At 34.6% G+C, this 23,031-nt stretch overlaps 1 protein-coding gene across 3 annotated transcripts in view; it reads right to left on the reverse strand.

Moving 5' to 3' along the window:
- LOC113058616 (gamma-aminobutyric acid type B receptor subunit 1) overlaps window positions 1–19,085 on the reverse strand; it is a 48,577-nt gene extending 29,492 nt beyond the window's left edge. Inside the window, exons 1-8 of one of the 3 annotated variants that reach the window (XM_026226660.1) lie at window positions 18,800–19,085; window positions 16,587–16,673; window positions 15,602–15,666; window positions 15,338–15,476; window positions 14,068–14,253; window positions 13,923–13,940; window positions 7,642–7,802; window positions 1,641–1,775 (exon numbers count right to left, since the gene is read on the reverse strand). In XM_026226660.1, coding sequence (XP_026082445.1) covers window positions 1,641–1,775; window positions 7,642–7,802; window positions 13,923–13,940; window positions 14,068–14,253; window positions 15,338–15,476; window positions 15,602–15,666; window positions 16,587–16,665 — 783 coding nt within the window. In that variant the 5' untranslated portion in view covers window positions 16,666–16,673; window positions 18,800–19,085. Of the gene's footprint in view, window positions 1–1,640; window positions 1,776–7,641; window positions 7,803–8,483; window positions 9,122–13,922; window positions 13,941–14,067; window positions 14,254–15,337; window positions 15,477–15,601; window positions 15,667–16,586; window positions 16,674–18,799 lie in introns of those variants that run through there. The other 2 variants (XM_026226661.1, XM_026226662.1) reach the window with 2 other exon arrangements.
- Window positions 19,086–23,031: the final 3,946 nt, after the last annotated feature.

Consider the following 23,031-nt stretch of genomic DNA (forward strand, 5'->3'; position numbering starts at 1 on the left):
TGCTTCTCTGAGTAATGGACGGTGTTTTACTTAATGAATAAATCAGCTTTTTGAATGAATCAGTTGAATAAATGAATCAGTGATTCACTTTGTTGCTTTGTTTCTGCATGAATCAGCCGTTTGAATGAATCGCTTGAATCTCAATAACATTCACTTGCTGTCACCTACTGACGGTTTTAATTTCACATTTCGACTATTTTCTTCTTTAATGTTTTATAGTATTTCAAATATCAGTAATCACAATTGTATGTTGAATAATATATACATACTGTAAGACTTTTACTCAAGTACTATATTACACAGTGACTTCCACTTCTACCGAAGTCATTTTCTGGTAAGATATCTGCACTTTTACTTGAGGATGACTTTCAGGTACTTTATACAACACTGTGTGTGTGTGTGTGTGTGTGTGTGTGTGCGTGTGTGTGTGTGTGTGTGTGTTTGTCATATATCAGGACACAACTCAGAAATTACACAAATACTGTATACATACTGTATAAAGATCAACAATGCACTCTAAAGTTCAGATAATTTAATTTAATCAAATTTAAACTATAATATATTTTCATTTAATTACATTTAACTTGCATTAAAGTGACAGAAAACATTATATTTAGTTAGCACTTAAGTATATTCTTAAGTATACTATTTCTTTTTTTAAAGTATGCTAAAATGTAATTATTTTTTACAAGGGTTGATTTGCCTACACTGTCATGTATAAACAGTTAAATATTTTTTATGAGCATCTCTGTCATAAGCACAAACCCATCTGTCAAAAAAGTAACTGAAGTCTTATAGATTTTTTCAACTTTTTCAAAATTATTTCAGCAAACTTTTTTCACATAAGTAAAGTCATCTGATGAGAACAAAGTCAGTGTTGAGAACATTACTTTCCACATCGCTGCTAACCACGGTGGATACCAAAAGATTGAAAAAAATAAGTGGAAAAATTAATTCTGTCAAATTGCTAAGGGTATCTCGTGTATTTTATTCCATTTCCACTTTCACGCTTTCTCATTAGTTTCTCATACTTCCTTGAGAGCCTCTTTTGACAGATTTAATTTGTCAACTTTTTCAAGTGTCAACTACAGCAAGGCAATAAGATCACAAGTCCAAATTAATTTTGTTCCCGGATCCAGAACACAGAGATGCTTGTTTTGTGTAGCACTTTTGCATCAAAATCTCAAATCTGGTTGCAGTTAAGGCTGTTTTTATCATTTTTCCTATTTTAATCAGTTTAATCCGGAATGTATATGGAAGCTATAAAATAAAATAAAAAAGGTATTTTGTGACTTTTTATCTAAAAATTCTGACCTTTAAAAGTTTACATGACAATTCACTTTGTTTCACGCAATTCTGTTTCCACCGCTTAATATAAAATTAAAAGGTTTTTTTATTTCTCACCATTTTAAGTATATATATCACAAGGCATCTCAAAATTGGGAGTTTATATCTCCCTCACAATTACAGATTATAATCTTTTTACCTTGTATCTTCCAAATCTGGGGGGAAAAAAGTGCAAATTTCCCAATACAAAACTCTATAATGTTCTACTGTCAAATCCAGGTGAATGGAGAAACCAATGATCAACGATACAGATATAATGAGTTCAGACAGAAATGTATTCATAGCAGACACACCACTATAAGGTTCCACATGCGTGCTGCCTCAGCCACCAGCGTAGACACAGAGCTGCAGCCCGGCATCAAGACGATCTTTATAGGCTCGGTGTACAGCAAGTCATACAGCAGTTTAGTGGCCTCTCCTGGATCACACTGAAGAAAAGAGAAAAACAACATCAAGACGAATCAAAAATAACCTACCACCTTTGAAAATGTTAACTGAAGCTTGCAGGATGTAAAAGCTTCACCTGAGCATGTCATAATCAATAAAGGATCAATGGAATCAGCACAGAAATACAGTTTCTCATAGTTCAGAAAAAAAAAATTAAGCTGTAAATAATGATGCTACAGTTCAGTGTGACAAATACAACAGGAAGGGATTCACAAATGAGGGGTGACTGCTCACACAACACAGATGCAGTCACACTGAAATAATACCCTTGGTAAAGATCAGCAGAAACACTTAATTAGGAGAGACATGCATGCTTTTATTTTTTGTTGAAGTTAGAATTAAATGACACAGTGCTGGTCTCAAAAACAATGACAGTCAGAAATGCTCCTCTCACAGCTGTTGGACTCAAGGAAAATTTTGGTTTTGTTGGGTCTCTTAACTCTTAAATGTATAATTAAATGTACTTTAAGATAGTTTTTTTTTTTTTTTTCTTAACACACTTCAGTTCGCACTGAAACTTATTAAACTTATTTTGATGATGTTGACAAACACAGATGTAAAGTACTATAATTTTATACCTGTGGATTGTTATTCAATATTATAGTTAATATATTTTAAATGTACTAAACTGCAACGTCAAGTTCCAGGGGAAATTACATTTATATATATTTTAGTTAATTATAAATGCTTGTTGGTACATTACATATGGTGAAATTACATATAAAGACTTAAAAACTTAAGTCGGACTTAAGTGGGTCAAAAGAAGTTACACTGACTGTATCTAATGTTAATTAAAATAATACTTTTTTATTTAATTGCAGTTACCCTGGAATTTAATGTCTGAAAACATTACATACTCTTATATATATTATATATAATTAAATATATATATATATATATATATATATATATATATATATATATATATATATATATATATATATATATATATATATATATATATATATATATATTATTATTAAATATATTTATTTGAAAGTATATTATTTGCATATTATTGTAAGTACTCCACTAAAGTGTATCTACATTTTTTCATACTATCAAACAAAGCTTTGTCATGCCATTTCAAACTGACAATCTTTTCTATTCTAGATAAAAACCAAACAAGTACACATGAAATTATAATTCATTTTAATTCTACTTCCATAGATTTAAGCGAGCCAGATCTCTAGCTTCAACATTGTTTACTATACAGATTCAAATGCTAACTGTCTCATCCAATCAAAACACGTCTTCCCATGACTCAGACCATGAATGAGTCTTTATCTGCTGTTCTAGCTCACATTAACTTGCAAGTGTTGGTTTGTTATTTCTAAGCTGCGGTAATGCATCCCTGAACCCAGATGAGAATGAATAAAGCATGCATTTTGGGTATGGAAATCCTTCTCGTTACAATCTGGATACAACAGATGCCAATTAAAACGGAAAGCACAAATGTCTCATCAGGGCATCGGTCTCTCTCTCCCTCTCTCTACCTTGGTCTCGCTCTATCACGGTTAATAATTGATCAAAGTTTGTGGCTGAGCTTTGATATAACCATAGCAACTGTCTGGAGAGGGAGAGTGTATCTGTGCGAGGGGGTTCCTGTAAATATCTGCTCTAAAGAACACACACACACACAAGATGGACCACAACTTCTGGCATCAACGCCTATGACCGTGTCTATGAGATTTCCATTTTTTACCACTATCATAACATGAACCAAAAGTCAGATGAGGTTTATTCATTTTTGTGAAATTTTGTATCATTCTAATATAGATGTACATGCAAATGCTGTATTATTTAGTATACAATCCCATTCCTTCTTTGTTGCTAATAATTTTCATTATGTATCTGACTGATCCCATAGGCTTAAAGAAAGGACCCAAGCCATATTTAGAATATCACAGAAACTTAGCAGTGGGTTATTTTGACCCTAGCAACCAGTCACAACACCCTAGCGACCGCCAAATACCACAGCATCATGTCAGCAAGATTTGCATGGACAAGCATTCCTCACATTTTTCTTCATAAATAGTAAAAATCTATTTAGTCTTGGTTTACTATAAAACAAAAGTGTCATTTTAAATTTGACATCAAAAAGGGAAGGAAAAAATTTAAATCCTTAGAAGATCTGTGTTCGTCTGTCAGAGCCAGGCAGGGGTTATAATAACACTCATTTATAAACTAAATATTTATCAAATGTCAAATGAAATTGGAATTTTGAGGTAACTTACATGTTTCTATGCAAACATTGCTCTGAGTGATACTTGGCTATTTGAGAGAGATTAAAAGAATGCCCCAAACTAGCCTGAGATTCTCTGAACAATGATTAAATGCAAAACCCACATCAAATTTGATTTTCTCCCTTTGTGATTACATTTCTGACACCTGAAAGCAATTTTAAGAATCTCATCCAGGTACGCTCCCCAATCAAGAAGAAATGCTCAAAATATCTGTCGGCTTAAATGTCAACAAGTATAAGCACTTCACACTTGCTCTTCCATCTCCAAGGCATACTAACACATGACATTTATACAATGTCACACTTGGCCGTTCTGATATTGCATTCTTCTTCTTGTGCACCTGCAATAAGCCTTAGATTTTGATTAAGATTAATGCTAAATTAAAAGAGACTTGAGGCATGAGTGGAATGGTGCCATTTCTAGAAAGCAGTTAAAGACAACTGGAGTTGTACACAGCATTTTCATTAAATCATGAATTAAGGTGAATTAAATCAAGATTATTGCAGTTCTGTTAATATTACTCGCTTTTGTATAATAAATTGCTTGTGCTCTTTCTCATTTGAAAGTGACTTTGGATGGAATTATCTGGTAAATGATTAAATGTACCCTGATAACCAAACTTGATTATTATTTGGTGAAAAGGAAAAGAACAATTAAATCCTTTTGCCTTTTTTTTTTACAGAATGGTTTTGCTACATCATTTAAAATTTTTAAGATAAATAAGTGGCAAATTCATCAAAGTTTCATTTTTAATTGGTTTATTTATTCTATATAATAAAAAAAAAATTAACTCAGGACTGTCAAATTGAACCCCCTATTTGACCCCAAAATATTTTATATTTACAAAGGCCCTTTATATGTAATTGTCTCTTTTCCACACAAATTGTGGAAAAGTCAATCAACTCAATCTTTTTTTGCAAAATGCATTTTGGTATCACATCTCATTAGATGATTAAAAGATTATAGAATTAGGTATTTATTTAATTATGGCATGAAATACACAAAATATTTCAGCAATTACATTCAGCAACTTACTATGTATGCTCATGCATCTAGCTTTTTTCCAGTAGCCACAAAAACTCTAAATTCTACCATGAAATTTTGGAATATTGTAATTTTGCAATGTCGTTATTTGTGTGTATTTGTGTGTATGTATGTGTGTGTGTGTGTGTGTGTGTGTGTGTGTGTACTAAGTGGGATGCCTCATACCGGCAGAAAATTCTTTGTATGTTATGCATACCTGGCAAATAAATGTTGAAGATGATGATAGTTAAGTATTGATGTGCTAATATGATCTCTAATCCAAGTTCACTGGCAAATTGTCATGCAAGTATGCATGCAATGCATATTTTTAAAACAATAATCATGTGTAATTACAAATGATTTATTATTTAAATAAAAAAAAATATATATATATATATATATATATATATATATATATATATATATATATATATATATATATATATATATATATTTTTTTTTTTTTTTTTTTTTTTTTAAATGGTTTCAAATTTTTCAATTTGAACCCATATTTCAAGAAACAGTTATGGACATTCAAATTTGACCCAACATTAAAAGCCCTTTAGTTTCTCTTTTCCACACAAATTGTATAACATAACACATTTTAGTATCAGAAGAAACATCCCTAATGAACCCATTGTATACTAAATACCTAGAAATGCTTTTCATTGTGAGTCAAAAGTCAAGAATCGCAGGTGCAGACGCAATTTCGGTTTAACAAACTAACTGGGACTACAATGAATTTTTTCACACATTACAGATTATAGTTACAATTCATCTCAATCGTGAGTGGTCAGACAGGTGCTGAAGAAACATAGAGTCTGCAGAAGGACCTCCTCATCCTTACAAGATCTACAGGGATGCAAGTTTGTTTGAACTGTGGTTTCACTGGCGGCTGTTGCCATGACAACCCTCCTCTTGCTGATTCTTCCTCTATACTGAGTGCGATTGCAATGCAGAGTGCGGTTCACCAGTCAGAACCATGATACAACTCATCTCGGTCCACTTAGAGCACTCTTTAACCGTTTCCTCACCTACAGAAGGTCAGAACCGTCACACAACACTGGGAAACTAAACTGCCCTGCTTTGAACTTCTGAAAGTGCTACATATTCAATGGAAGTAAGTGAAATCTCACATATTTGCACATATTTACTATCATACGTTTTATATATCAAACCAGCACTGACATATTTGAGGATATTGATTTAATGGATTGACAGCACTGTTATTTGTATCTGCTGACAGAACTGAAACTCAGGACAACCATCTTTCCGCAAAAGGCAGAATAATTTACTCTCCACTTATGCATGTTACTCAAAAAAATCCCATTTAAAAATAAATCAACAAAATACACTGAGGAATCCACTTTGGAGGTGATCTTGGAAAACTCTGCAATGCTAAAGGCAAGCATAAGCATTTATGGTGCAAGAGTATTTTTAGGAAGCCAAATTACTTTATGCAGCTGAAGCCTTGAAGGCTGTTGATAACAGCCAAGTGCAGTGAGTTGTGAAATATTAATGTACCAACAACTGCAATGTCAACTTGACACCAACTCCTGACTCTCAAGATACAATCACTGCCACGACAGTGAAGCACCTGCAAAACGCTGATAGATTCTACCATCTTAATTTAACATCTGGTACTTATCTTTATTTCATGCCCTTGAACGTGAAATACTTGAATAAATTAACAGAAGGTAAAGAGGGCAATGAGATTTATTTTTTCAAAAGACTAAAATGGATACAGAATAAGGAATTTATCTGCAGTAACAATCCCATGAAATACATAGAACATTTCATCTAGTTTTCAGTAACTTAATTTGTATGCCATTGCATAATTAAGTTTGCATATGTGCTTATATCGTGCAAAATTAAAAACAATACAAATACATGTCCTGGTCAGGGTTATTATAGTTAACTAAAACAATAAAACCATAAAATAAATATTTTAAATATCTTGAAACAAACGTTAACTTAAATTCAATATATATATATATATATATATATATATATATATATATATATATATATATATATATATATATATATATATATATATATATATTTATATATATATATATATATATATATATAACTAGTCGCCAAGGAAACATTTCTAATGTTAATTTAGTTTAACTTGAAGTACCAAAATAACTAAAAATAAACTTATTTAAAAAATGTTAATATACAGACATAATATAATAAAAAAATATGACAAAACAACAACATTACTAAAACTTTAACTAAAATTTTTAAATTAAAACAGTACATGTAAAATACAAAAACTGTTTTAAAATAATAAAAACTATAATATATATCTATAATAATATTTAAATTACACTAAAATAACACTGGTGGGGCCAGTTTTTTTGTGCTTTTATTATGGATAAATTTTGCACATTTGTGGGATCTGTTCTAATCATTTCACACTGAGAATCTTAATCACTGATGAAGATGAAGTATTATATCAACTCCAATTGTGAACGCAATTATATGTTTAAATGCTGAGCAAAACAACAAGTACTTACACACCTTAATGTATTGTGAACACTATATATGTAAAATGTTAAGTGCTTACCATACTGTCGTGATAAATGAGCTCCAGCTCGTGGTCCGGCAGAATGTCGGTCCGGTTGTTCACGAGATCTAACGCCATCTGGGCAGCGGGGAGACACGCTTGACCACCGGGCCATCCTCCACTCATGGGAAACAGAGCTCCGATGTACAGTTTCTTCTTCCCTGCAACCGCACACGGCCAGGAGAGAAAGATAAGCAGTGCGTGGAGGAGCGCCAAGCTTCCCCAAACTCTCCCCAAGGTCCACGTCTCCGTGGATGCCATCAATATCCAATTCAATATTTATACGTTTTTAGCTGTAACTGTGCGGTAGTGTTCGAAGCTGAAAGTGTCCGCACGTGCGATGAGTCCAGTTTAAAGTAACAGAACCGTGCACGGAACGCGTAAAAACAGCAGTGCTGAACACTTAAAAGCGCAATATGAAATTACAGACGGATGCTCGTTGGGGTTTATGTTACAATACAGCAGTTACAATTTCATATCTGATGTCAGTCAGCCATTGCTACCAGATCTTATCGTCGTAACACAGTTATTGCGTTAAGACATTTGATCTTGCGCGCTTATTAGAACTTTTTTAGTCCCGAGAGCGTTCAGAATAGGTCAGCACCATCTGTTTAAACTTTTACAATTTGCAGAACCTTCAGAATCTTTTAGAGTCTTTAAACCTTTTGGAATATAATCTGATATAATCTTTTAATTGTTAGGGATCTTTTAGAATCTTTAGAGTCTTTGGAATCTTCTGAAATACTTTTTAGAACCTTCCATCTTTACAGTCTTTGAAATACACAGAATATTTAACAATCGCGGAAATTATAATCTTTAGAATCTTCAGAATGTTTTGGAACCTCAGAATCTTTAGAATCTTCTGTTTATTTCGAGCCTTTAGAATCTTTTAGATTCTTTGGATTCCTCTCAGCAGTTTGACACCGACACCAGATCACTAATGTCCCGTCACAGAAAGCACAACTCTACAGAAATAACACTTTGAATGTTGGGTGAAAACAGATGCGCCATCGTCAATGTTTGTATCTTTCCCTTTCACAGTCACAGACGGTGTGTTTGTAGAGCAGCTATGCTCATGGTTCACGACGGGAGAGAAAAACAGGTGGTGTTGCGCGACATTCGGTCAGAACGCGCTGCGCTGATCCTCTGGCGTTGCTTTATTTACCGCGACGTTCACCAAACGTGATTAAGTTTTAAGCTGTCGAGCATATTATTCCTGCATCTGATCAGAATATCGGAAAAGAACAATTGTGCTGCGGCATAATCCTTTCATCCGCCGGGAGGAGAAGGGGAGAGATTGACCACCAAACGCAGTCCACTGAGGTCCGTGCTCAGAGCAGACAGCAGAGAACTGAATCTGATCCGCTGACAGATGAACAGGACTGTTGTATAGTAAGATGGGGGCGGGGTTAAAGTAAACACTCTCTTCTGAATCAAAATCATTTTCAGAAGTCACGCAGTTGATTAATGCATGATAGAGCTAAGCTCAGATAGAAAAATAAACGTAATAAGAACAAGGACTATCTATATATCTATGATAAATAGAGATGATAAAGGTGGTTGATCTCTCTCTCTCTCTCTCTCTCTCTCTCTCTCTATATATATATATATATATATATATATATATCTTTCTGTCCATCCATCAATCAATAGATGAGGCTATTGGCTATTAGGCTTTAGAATTCTATTGGAAAGCATGCAAAAAACTTAATCCTCTGACAATCAAGTCTCTACAAGCCTTGTAAAGTGGATATAGAAAACAATCACTTCCCTTTAACATAATCACATCTTGCTGCTTTGCTACCTGAAATGAAGACAAAAACAGTTTTTGTTTTATCCAGCTGTATTTACTCAGTGCAACTTATAACATCCAAGTGAAAGATATAACACCAATATGTCAGAAAAAAAAAGATTGAAAAAAAAAAAAAGGATCACGCCTGTGTTGGGATTTATCTCTGTTAACTTCACACATCTAGACTCTAGACAACGTTTGCCCACTTTTCTTTGCAGGAACTGCTCAAGTTCAGTTAAATGTGATGGTGACTGTTTATGGACTGCAGTCTTCAAGTCATTCCACAGTTTTTCAGTGGGGTTTAAGTCAGGGCTTTGACTAGGCCATGCAAGGACATTCACCTTTTTCTCCTTCAGCCACTGTGTGCTCAGTTTTGCTGGGTGCTTTGGTTCATTCATTGTCATGTTGGATGGTAAACCTTCTTCCCATTGACAACTTTCTGGCAGAGGACAGCAGATTTTCCTCAAGAATTTGGCAGTATTTTGCCCCATCCATTTTTCTTCTTTCCTGACAAGTGCTCCAGTCCCGTCTGCAGAGAAACACCCACATAACAGCATATTACCACCTCCATGCTTTACTGTAGGAATGCTGTTATTTGGATGGTGGGCTGTACCGGTTTTCAGCCAGACATATCGTTTGGTGTTGAGGCCACATAATTCAATTTTAGTCTCATCGACCTCAGAATCTTCAAGGTGTGTTTTGCCGAAGCTCGATCGAGACTTCCTGAGGAGTGGCTTTTTTCTGGCAATCTTCCCATACTAGTCACGTTTGAGGAGAATTTGTGATATTGTTGTCACATGCACACAATGACCACTCTTTGTCATAAATTACAAAATGCCAGAAAAACTGTTTTCATGCTGAGCTAATTAAAATGAGCACAGCTGATCACAGTATAAAATCAGATGGCTTTGTGTTAAATTTAGAAAGTGATTAGCAACACCTGATTGAGTGTACAAGTCATTTTTAGGAGGTGGATGATCCTTTTTCTAACATAGTGGCTGCATCCGAAAACTCTAAAATGCTGCCTTCTGAGGCATCATTCCAGGGCAGGAAGGCATCAAAGCACGTTCGAATCTAAATTCTGCTTTACTTCCAGTCTCCAGAGGTACCTTCTTTTGATCGAATTTTGAAGGCAGCATACAGTAGATGTATCCATCGCTGCCTTTGATATCCCACAATCCTCTGCATTCCATTCCGTGATGGCTGAGAAAAAAAATGGCATCCAAAAGTTGCGTTTGGTGGTCAGTGTGTGTAAATGTATCTTTCTGACTTTTTGCACTTTTGATGTTAGTTCTAGAGAGAAATCTGTATTATAGTAATTAAATATTTGTTTAGTTTTCACTCATTATATTTTATTGTAGACAATTAAACCATTACGCTGCCTCAGAAGTCGGTCTGAAATCAGTTTCATAAGGTGCCTTTGTGCAAAAACGCAGCCTGTAAAGTCATTGCCTCATCCGGCAGCAAAGCAGCAAGTCCCTTGCCTAAGTTTTCGGATGCAGCCAGTGATTGTTTTTTTTTTTTTTTTTTTTTTCTGACATGTTGGTGTAATTTCTTTCACTTGGATGTTATAAGTTGCACTGAGTAAATACAGCTGGATAAAACAAAAACCATCTTCATTTCAGGTTGAAACCATCACATTTCAATCACAACGAAATGTGATTATTTTAAAGAGAAGGTCATATGGTATTTTAAAGTATCCTAATATTGTGTTTGAGTCCCCTACAACAGGTTTAAATGTATCCAAGATCAGGAAACATTGTGATTTTCTCAGAATTTACATTGAATATTAGAATAATTTTTCATTGATTTCAAAATAACTCATTCGAAGCAGTTCTGGGCTTAAGGTCTGTAAGCCCCTCCCTTCCATAAGCCTACTCTGCACTGATTGGTCAGCTGGCCAAGTCTGTTTTGATTGATCTTTCTATATACAATGAGTGTTGGAAATGCCAATTACCATAATTATCTTTTGCTCTGGAGGGTTACTTGTAAACAAAGATGCTTACAAAAATCCTATTAATATTACCTTATCAATTCTGTCCCGAGTCCGAAGATGACCAGTGCAGGTGGGGATTATGCAAATATTTTACCTTGTGACGTACGTAACAGGCAGATGATTTGAAAATATGACGACTCATTAAGGCAGTTCAGAATCTACTTTTTTTTGAGAGACAATGTCTTTATTTATCATTAGATTTATTATTTTATCAACTTTGCAGACTGTTTACATTGATGTATAATCTATGTTGATGATCTATGTTACAAACTGCAAAAAATATATAGTTTCCGAAAACCCATATGACCTGCTCTTTAAAGGGGGGTGATTCTTTTCTATACCTACTGTATATTTATATACATATGTTCTTTAATTTGACTTTTCTTTTCTTTTTTGGCATTCATTTCACACCATGAAAAGACAAGATTCCTATATTCATCAATCCATCAAATAATTCTATCCATGTGATCTCATAGAGCACTTACATTTCACTTTCTCTGGATCAGAACATGCAGTCCTTGCCAACAATTACACCACACCACATAATGTGGGTAACTTTTATTGCCCCCACAGCTCTCTGGATTCTCCTATTCACTCTAAATACCCTAAAACAGCACAGAAGAGCTGAAGTTGATGACTTGAGCTACCGTGAACCTCAGGACCTGAGATGCTCCAGTGGTATTTGGAGCTCCCTTTGAATCCGCTCTCTCCATATGCCAGTCATTAATTATTCATCCCTGATCTTTAGTTGTTATTTAATAAAAGAAAGGCCAGCGGAGCCTCCTGTGAGGATATATAATTACCCATTAGTTTATGTGGTACATAAATATGTTTATAAAACAGAATGGGGTTTAATGTACAAGGTCAGCTCTTGTTCATAAACCTTTAGAGGGGATTATAATGGGCTGGCAAACAAAAGGTCACCTTTATGCTGAATTATCATTTAACAACCACAGTAAAAGCGATGTCACCACCCAGTACACAGAGTCACGAATTTACGCCGACACACACCTAAACACACACTGTGCTAAGATACACACATAACCTCATATACATTCATATACACACAGGGCAGAAATACACACAGAGCTAAACACTGTGGCCGAGTGTTAATCTTCAGCCTGCTGAGAGTGCACTAAGTAGGCGGCGATCTCTCACTGAGAGAGGGAGTCGAGAGAGAGAGTGCATTTATGAGGCTTGATAGTCTAAATCAGCAGAGCTGAAAGAAACGAGGGAAAATGAAAGAAAGGACAGAGCGATTGAGAGAAATGGAAGGCAATAAGAGGGAGGGATGGATGAATGAAAGGGTGCTACAGTCATGCTTGCAGAAGTGCTTGTGTTAATGCTAAGAGACTCTGGCAGCCTGAAAAATCATAATGAGATTGTATAGTGGGGTAGTTGACATGAATTGGATCTGTATCTAAAACCATTTTAAACAGCATTTTGCTCATTCTTTATTATAATTATGCAAGAAGCTTATACGACATCCTATACTGTAAATGGAATGTTTGTCATGTATACGTGGAATAATAGTACAATTCAAAACTCTGTGACATCAAAATGAGAGTTTCGTAGTTTTTAGACCAAATGTGTTTGCCTTGAAGTCATCTACTGTATATGTTAGCGTATTACAAATTGTATATACATACTGTATATACATTTTCACTTTTGGAAAAAGAGAACAAAATTATTGATGAGACATCCTTGACTATCAAGATTTCTGACCAATTAAATGGTTTCAAGAATGAGAATGGTTCTCTATGAGATCTTAAAACGTATTTTGCCACACTTTATTACCAATTTAAACCTATGATAAATTTGTTTAAAAATGGTGTGAAAAACTGAAAACTCACAGGATCATTGTCATACAGATTCATATACATTCTATAGTTTTTTTTGAGAGCTGAAATTCTCAAAACTACTTGTTCAACCTTTGCCTCATCTAGGCACATCCTAATAGCAGTTTCTCATTCTTTTGAACTAATTGTGAATGTACATTCATGCAATTGAGTATGTACAATTGACCGCTCTTTCCCAAATCAGTTGCTTATATCATGTTGATTAGACAGCACTAAAATAATGGAAATGATTTGATGGATTGAGGGAAAACGACTGAGGTAAAATACAGCCCCCTTGTGGTTGACTAAGCATTACAGTTTACATTTTCAGGAATTTGGAAATATATATATATATATATATATATATATATATATATATATATATATATATATATATATATATATATATATATATATATATATATATATATATATATATAAATAGCTTATTAACTTTTTTACAGTCTCATTTTACACTCTGCTATTAGAAGACTGTCAAGTGATAAACAAATATGAGCTGTAAGATAACAGCATTTAGGGCTATTCTCTGTAAATGTGATCTCTGACATGAAATGTGACCTAGGACACAGTCTTGGGAAATTTGACCTCTGACGTAAGAAAATAAATAACCATATTAGATTATTTTATGTCTTACCTGTATAGTTACTGTCATCTGATGATGCAAAAAAAAGAAAAGAAAAAAGAAAACAAGAGCCACATAGGGTTAAAAATGATTCATATTAGGGAAACACATACATTTGTGTTTGTGTGATTGACCGTTAAATCATAATCATACTCACAGACACAGAATGGTTTAAGAGAGTCCCATTTGCCCAGCTTGGTACAGTGTGAGATACTGAAACCCTCCAATAGGAAGCCAGCATGACAGCTGTAGTGAAGAGCAGTGCCCTCTACTGGTTGTCCTGGGGGCTGCAGCGCCACCCTCCCGTTCTCCAGAGACATCCAGGAACGCGGGCAAACCAATACTGAGAATTTTAGAATCTCACATCATTTTACACATACAATTACATTTAAAATAAATAAAATGGTGTGTGTGTGTGTGTGTGTGTGTATGTGAGGACTCTGGAACTCTACAAGAAATATTACAGGAGAAACTGTTAATTATTCCAATATAATTCTAATTATTATACATTTTAGTTCATTTATAAAGCATTTGACTTTAGAATGCTGTTACTGACCAACAGAGGTTTATTTGCGTCACTGTAATTGAGTAGCTTTTTTGTGTACTTCTATATTTTTTAAAGTAATTTTTAAAATCTGTAATTTAACTTTTACTTAAGTATATTTAGTTTGAAGTACTGTACTTCACTACATTTTAAAACATTAATTACGAAGTTAAAATTACTGCTTGGTAACAGCCCAAATGTCTTATTAGTGTAAATTACTAATTAAATGTAAGAATTTGGCTCAAAGGATGATGAACACATAAATGAAATGCCCATAAAAGGTAAAAATCTATTTAAACGTATTAGAAAAGATGAATCTCTTTAATAATTTATAATAATATTTATTTTGTTTTTAATGCTACTGAAATAACCGATGTGAAGTCTTATTTTCTAATTGCTCAAAAGCACTTAGAAATATCATAAACGCTTTTTAGCTTGTTTTGTTGGTAGCCAGAATATAACTTGCTCTTTCTTCCTCCTTGGTGGGATAGTCTGCATTAAAATCTCACATACATCCCTAAATGTTTTAAATGTCATGTGTCAGCATGATTTTGGTTATTGCAGTTTAACTTGTTAAGGTACTCCTTTAATTAAAAACAACTAGTTTTAGATTTATACTGTAGGTCTATCCCATTTTTGCCCCCCTCCCGCTGTTAAGTGTAAATTTTAAATGAGATACTTTTTACTTCTACTTTAGTACATTTTTAGACTGCTACTTTAACTTGTACTAAAGTAAAATTGCATTAATTTAATGGTACTTTTACTTGAGTATAATATTTTAGTACTGTTTCCCCCTGTGTTGACCAATCAGAATACAGAATTCCACAGAGCCGTTTAATAGTATGGATATTAATCGATGCAATAGGACAGAAAGGGCACTTACAGCATCTGCTGAGCTGGTTCATGTCAGTCCAGGTACCATTGTGGAGGCACTTTCGGACCTTGGGCCCCACAATAATTCTACTTCCTCTACAGATATATTCTATCTCATAGTCTTCTGGCAAGATCTGCACATTGCGGATCTACGGAGAGAGAGAAAGAGATACGTTTTGTAGAATGAATTAGATGTTGCTATGGGTCAAAGTCCCATCAGAACTGACACTGATGTTTCTGACTGCCAGTTTAATGTGCTGCTATAGACATTTACCTGTTCCTGAGTGAGTCCTCTGTAGCGAATCCCTCCGTCTCTGGGGGGACGAATGATTGCACATCCTGTAAGAGAGATGGGGGAGGATGCACTCACAACTTACACTAATAAACAAAAATGTTACATTTATATCTGAGTCCCCTTGCACATCTGTAATGCAGTGATAGTTTATAAGGAATTTATTAGTAGGCCCTACTGTCTCAAATCAAAATACAGTGTTTATACCCCTTGGACTAGAGAATCTTTAAGATGCTTAGCACTTAAAAAAAAGAGATATCTTTAAAAATATGTTTTTATTTTTATGTCTTTTAATTGCGTACAGCCCTGAGAAACAGATATTTAAGCAGATTTAAGCAGATTTAAACAGATATTTTGTGAGTGTGATGCTGCTATTATATAACAATTCAATGAACAATAAGTTTAAATTGAGTAACCTAACAGAAAGAATTTTGCAAGCTGGTATCAATCAATCAGTCAATGATCAAAAATATATATTTTTTAAAGTATGAAATAATTGTGTTCAAAGTTTACATTCATTTCGTTTACAAATTCAGTATTACTAATTTTTGTCTTGTGCAATTTATGATCACATTTTATGTCAAATAGTTCTCACATATATAAAAAAATAGATATTTCTATAAATATTTTCACATCTTGCAAGGGGCATGTAAACTTGTGTACTGAACTGTATAAAGCATTGAATTGCTTTGAATCATTCAGATTGTGTAGGCTATATATTGCTTTCACTATGAAAAGGGAAGACTGACATGACAATCCATTTTTTTCTTTCTATAGTTCCGGCTGAACATGACCCCATGAGGATTGAGGGCAGATATCTCTTTAATATCCATGAAACTCAGTTTACACAATCTAAACAGAACACCCTCTAATCTCACAAAGCAATAGAGGTGGGCCACTTTAGACAATCTGTGGGGTTAAATTCAACATGCACGGAGCAGAAACCATCCACACACACACATATTACCTCCGGTCGTTGAATTATGTATGGACGAGATGAGAGTAGGAAGCAAGTAGAAAATTATAAGAAATAATAGCTGCTCCATTACTGCATCTGAACAAGAATGAGAGAGAGAAAGAGAGATGACAAATAATATGTTTGATTTCAGCAGGTCACAATCCACGCTCGTTTCAAAGCAATTAAGCAGCTCGTGGCATGATGTGATCTAGTTGGTATTTAGATATGTTAAGCATAATAATAACCTGGTGTCTGCTTTAATTACACTGTACATTGTTCTGGTGGAGGATGATTTGAACATCATGGAAGCAGTTTGCCATCCCTGCACCATAAAGATTTAATGAGCTTTCTTTCTACCACTCTTAGAGTGGAAAGGCACATCTAGGGTGGGTCAAACAAGAGCATGCAAAACAAACATAAGCACACGGGTCTAACACACACAGCATCTTAAAGAACATTTCAGGGGGACAAAGCATTGAACAGACCACACTTTCATCAGTACTGACTTCTGTTTTGAATACACCTGAACCTAAAGGTCAATGTTACAATGATAGATGGATAGATAGATAGATAGATAGATAGATAGATAGATAGATAGATAGATAGATAGATAGATAGATAGATAGATAGATAGATAGATAGATAGAAAGATAGATAGATAGATAGATAGATAGATAGATAGATAGAGGAAATGACAGATAGAGGGGGAGGAAGGGCTGTGAAGACTGGGATTTTCTCCAGGCTAACAGTAGGGAGTGACAGGAGATGATTCGGGGAGGTGAGGATCAGAGGGACCAGTTAAACTTTAAACATGTCTCTACAGCACTCCACCTCATTAATTCAGAACAGCACGAGCACGAGTTGGGGGTTCGTGCCTTGTTTAAGGGCACCGAAGTCGTGGTATTGCTAGCCTGAGACTCGAACCCACAACCCTAGGGTTAGGAGTCAAACTGCATTAAGACTTTATACAACTGTATCACCTGCATCAATAAGATGGTTTGTGTTTTAGTTTGTATTAAGAATGCACCATTTACTCTTCTGCTTATATATATATATATATATGTGTGTGTGTGTGTGTGTTCCTGTAGCTCAATTGGTAGAGCATTGCCTTATCAAGCGCAAGGTTGGGGGTTCAATTCCCCGGGAACACATGATAGGTAAAAATTGATAGCCTGATTGCACTGTAAGCCGCTTTGGATAAAAGCATCTGCTAAATGCATAAATTTAATTTAATTATATATATATATATATATATATATATATATATATATATATATATATATATATATATATATATATATAGGGTTGTAAGTTCATTATTATTTATAATTTTTGTATTGCTAAATTTAAGAATGTCAGATGTTGATTCTGCATCAGATAATGCCAAACTTTATATGACACCATTAGAAGATTTTTTTAAATATTTGTTTTTAAACATTGTTGGAATTTATATTTCTTTTTCCTGATAAAAACATAAAAAGATGCTGTTTTATATGATTAACTCTGTGTGTGCCTAAGTCATTCACTCTTCTTCTATTTTATTTTAAAATATAATAATTAAAAACAACTATATTGAAGTTCTCGGTTTTATTTTTATATTGAATTGTTTTGACATCAAACATTCCCTTTTATGACTTTCATTCTATAACACGATAAATAACACAGCATTGTCACACAAATAGAAAGTCTGCGTTTTGATTATTCTAATTGTGACGATAAATTATATTTTGGATATTAAACAGTAAAAATGCACCTCTACAAAACGGATCAAGTGTCATGTAAGTGATATTAGCTCGGAGGTTATGGTCCCGTTTGGGGAACATTTTCAGCACCATGGACAAGGACTTTCAGCGGACCCCCAGAAAGAGACAGCACTGATGCTTATTCTTATAATAACGCTATGTGCTGTTTTATATTACATACAATGTGACGTTTTCTACTCTAAACATGAATGTTTTCGTGTAGATCCCTGGATATATCCATATCAACATGGCTGCGTCTGTAGTCAGCTTCAGCGTACTGTAGTTAGTCTACACAAGCGCGCTGTTTGTGAAGTTTTATGTCCCGTGCAAAGCATATTAGAACGGGCTTTCATGAAACAAACCACATCTGTTAAACATACAGGAAAAATCAGCTGCGAGCTACTACATCAAATAAGACACATGCAAAACACAAGCGAAAGTCGAACAAGCAAAGACATCACGTAAAAGTGATTTACTCACAGCAAAGGCCCGGTGCAGCTCCAGCAGGACCGACCCGAAGAAAATAAACACAATATCCGTTCGCGGAGAGTTTAATTATAACATCCACTCAATATAAGCGCGATGTCGCCTTGATTGTGCAAATTTGTGCATCACATTTGCGGAATGCTTTATGGCTTTTGGAGATGGATCTGTATTGCTTTGCTTTAAATCATCGCAGGTGTAAATTACAGGCTACATAGAGAAACATTATCTACACAGCGCTCATCCTCTTCCTCCTTCCTTCCTTCTCTTTTTCCACTCCCTCCTCAATCTCACTTACTTGTGACGTCATGGAGAAAGCGTCGTTTTATCCTTGCATCACGAGTCATCTTCTGCGAGTCATCAACTGTATAAAATTATTTTTTGCTTTATATATACTTTGAATTTTTATATTCTATTTTTCAGAATTGCGTTGTGTTTGCGTGTGTGTGTGTATGTATGCATATATATATATATATATATATATATATATATATATATATATATATATATATATATATATATATATATATATATATATATATATAATTACTATTATTATTATTATTATTAAATACTATATAATTAATGTTTAATAAAAATCTGGACCCACTTTATATTAAGTGGCCTAAACTACTATGTAGTTAAATTTGAATTATTAATTTGGTACAATGCACTTATTGTGTACATACGTGTTTTTACATTGTACTTATATTTGAAAAATATCTGCACATATTTACATCTGTAATTAATTTCTGTAATAACATGTATAATTACACGTTGACCCATCTCTTACACCTTAACACACCCTTAAACTTACCCATACCACCAAATCTGTCCATAACCTTACCTGTTTCCCACCTTAATAGCAGCAACAACAACAAAAAATTGGAATACAATATGAACACAATAAGTACATTGTATTTATTGTTTGATGTAAGTACATAATAGTTAAATCCACTTAATATAAAGTGGGACCAAAAATCTTAAGTATCGATTTTATCCACAACGGTTTGCTATAAAGCACTATATTTTCCTGTAGAGAACAATTTTATTCTTAGTCACAATAGCCCTCTGAATACACAATAGTATTTATTTATATAACACCTTTCAAATACATTGTTTGCATAGAGCTTTGCAGAGTAAATATGCATGCGCAAACACATATGAACATAGTTAGATATATACATTTTATATTAGTTTTCCCTTCCTCCAGGGCCATCTTCTCTTCCTCTAAGCTATTCATTATGGGCATAGCCGTCTATTTATACTTTGCTCATTAATAGTTGAGAAGAGATGAATCCTTTCGAATAGTCTATTCTCAAGCCAATGCTAACAAAAAAAGGGGGGGGGGGCGGTGTTAGCAGAATGGAGACATCTTAATTAAGCAAATGTCTTGACTGAACTTGAGATGTCAAGTAGCCTGTCAAATGTCAAATCTGACATCACTATAACAAATAGTTAACTTTAATAATCCAAAAAGGAAAAAGGCTACAATCAGATTATACACAGACCGGGGAAAGGAAGAACATTTTGCAACCACACTGTGTGAAATATTTTTGTCTCACTCTTTTTTAGAATCTAAATATCTCAGGAGTCAGGAAGGTAGCAGATGCTGTGCTGACGGGATGGTACAACTTGCCAGAGAAAGAGTGCAGGGATGACTTCAGAGAGAATAAATTACAGTCAAAGTGTCTTATTTCAGTCATCTGCTGGAGCTTAACTTTCATTATTAGAGGAGAGAGTGCTCTGCCCTCACAGATCTAAGCCTGTTTTGATGGTGGCAGTTTATTAATATCAGGAGCAACATTTGCTGACATATACAGTACATTCTGAATCTAATTTACAACACCTAGATAACACAGAGGTACAGGTCAGTGCCTTTTTTCTGTTTTTATATCTTTTACTTTTCTTTATGTAAGATCAACCAAAAATCAACCAAAAACAAATAAATAAAATGTACATAAATGTTATCTTGTGTGGTAAGTTTAGTGCTTAAAGATTAAAAAATATTTTTAAACATGGTACCCTGGCCTGTTGGTTTAGAAAGACACAAAATAATGAAATCAAACAAATGAATTTTATTTTGGTATGCTAATATATATATATATCAGACATGGGGACTTGTGACTTGGTGACTTGGACTCGAGTTGACTCGAGTCGCTATTTTTAGGACTTGAGACTTGACTCGGACTTGGAAGTTAAAGACTCGGGACTTGACTTGACTTGAGACACGATGACTTGAATGACTTGAGTGTTAATTACATCATGTTTTCAGTTTGAATATAAAATATATAAATTATTTTTTAAAATAAAGTTGATTACTCAGCTGGAGCGCAGGCTGAGAATAGCATCGTGACTGGATCAGGACACTATCATCAGTCATGCCCTCTCTACCTTACACACACCACGCCCACTTAAATCAGATATCCCAGCACATCAACATGTCAGCCTGAGAGGTACCGAGGGTCATCGCTTTTGTCTTCAATAGTTCGCGCCTAAAAACGCGTGGAAAACGCTAGTCGCGCCGCTTTCTCCGTCTTTCCAAAGCGCTCGGGCAGAAGTGCTCCTGGGGCGTCTGTCGTTGCTAAGCATCCATGACACGCTCTCTCTCAATGAAAACGCGGAAATTTCAGCAAAGGATAAATGGATTTGCAGCACTAAAAATCGCTCGCAGTAGCTCTGCTACTAAATTCATTTTAAAATGGCAATCCATATACAGCTATGAACAGCTGTTACTTCATCTTAGCTGAGCTTTCAACGTTGATACGAGAAAGGATGAAGCTGATTGGTTAGTTATTGTCACATGACCTGCGGTGCGCTTGCGGCATTCTGAAAAGTTTAGATGTTGAGCGCGTTGCTTCCATTATAAGCGCGCATACCGCGCGCCTACATTGGAAATAACGAACTTGCGCGCACAAAATACGTGATGTGAACAGCCCCTAATGATCCGCTAGCAGGCCGTCAAAAAAACGCATTCCAGGGGCGGCGCTAGGGCTGGGCTAAGGGGGCATAAGCCCCGAATATTTTGTTACCTTGTCTTTCTCATAGAGCAAAACAATTGATCAGAAAAACAAATGTAGCTGCCGCGATTACCCAGTCATGACAAGTGCATATTACATACATATATATATATATATATATATATATATATATATATATATATATACACACACACACAGTACAGAATATAAATATGACGTATTTTCAGTTGTTTCATACTTTTTTGTTATGTACAGTACAGACCAAAAGTTTGGACACACCGTCTCATTCAAAGAGTTTTCTTTATTTTCATGACTATTGACTATTGTAGAGTCACACTGAAGGCATCAAGGGCTATTTGAGCAAGAAGGAGAGTGATGGGGTGCTGCACCAGATGACCTGGCCTCCACAGTCACCGGACCTGAACCCAATCAAGATGTTTTAGGGGTGAGCTGGACCGCAGACAGAAGGCAAAAGGGCCAACAAGTGCTAAGCATCTCTCGGGGAACTCCTTCAAGACTGTTGGAAGACCATTTCATGTGACTTCCTCTTGAAGCTCATCAAGAGAATGCCAAGAGTGTGCAAAGCAGTAATCAAAACAAAAAGTGGCTACTTTAAAGAACCAAGAATATTACATATTTTCGGTTGTTTCACACTTGTTTGTTATGTATATAATTCCATATATAATTCCACATGTGTTAATTCATAGTTTTGATGCCTTCAGTGTGAATCTACAATTTTCATAGTCATGAAAATAAAGAAAACTCTTTGAATGAGAAGGTGTGTCCAAACTTTTGGTCTGTACTGTACATAACAAAAAAGTATGAAACAACTGAAAATACGTCATATTTATATTCTATACTCTGAGAGAGAGAGAGTGTGTGTGAGAGAGAGAGAGAGAGAGAGAGAGAGAGAGAGAGGAGAAATGTAACAGTTTAATGTTGTATGTAAACTGTGTTTGAGAGAGAGAGAGAGAGAGAGAGAGAGAGAGAGAGAGAGAGAGGTGTTCAGAGAGGAGTCTGTTGGATGTTTAGTTTTATGGACTCAATGTTGAAAATGTAAAACATTTCAAACACTGTTGGCAGAAGTGAAAAATAAATAATTTTAGGAACTTACAATTTTGTTTGATTCCATGATGTATTTTACTGAACATGAGTATTTACATTTAAATTATTTTAATTTACTGACAGTTACTTATATCTTGTCTTTTAACTTTATTAAGATCAGATTCTGCAGGTAAAATAACAATA

This window comes from Carassius auratus, chromosome 40 (assembly GCF_003368295.1).
Source record: "Carassius auratus strain Wakin chromosome 40, ASM336829v1, whole genome shotgun sequence".
NCBI classification, from domain to species: Eukaryota; Metazoa; Chordata; class Actinopteri; order Cypriniformes; family Cyprinidae; genus Carassius; species Carassius auratus.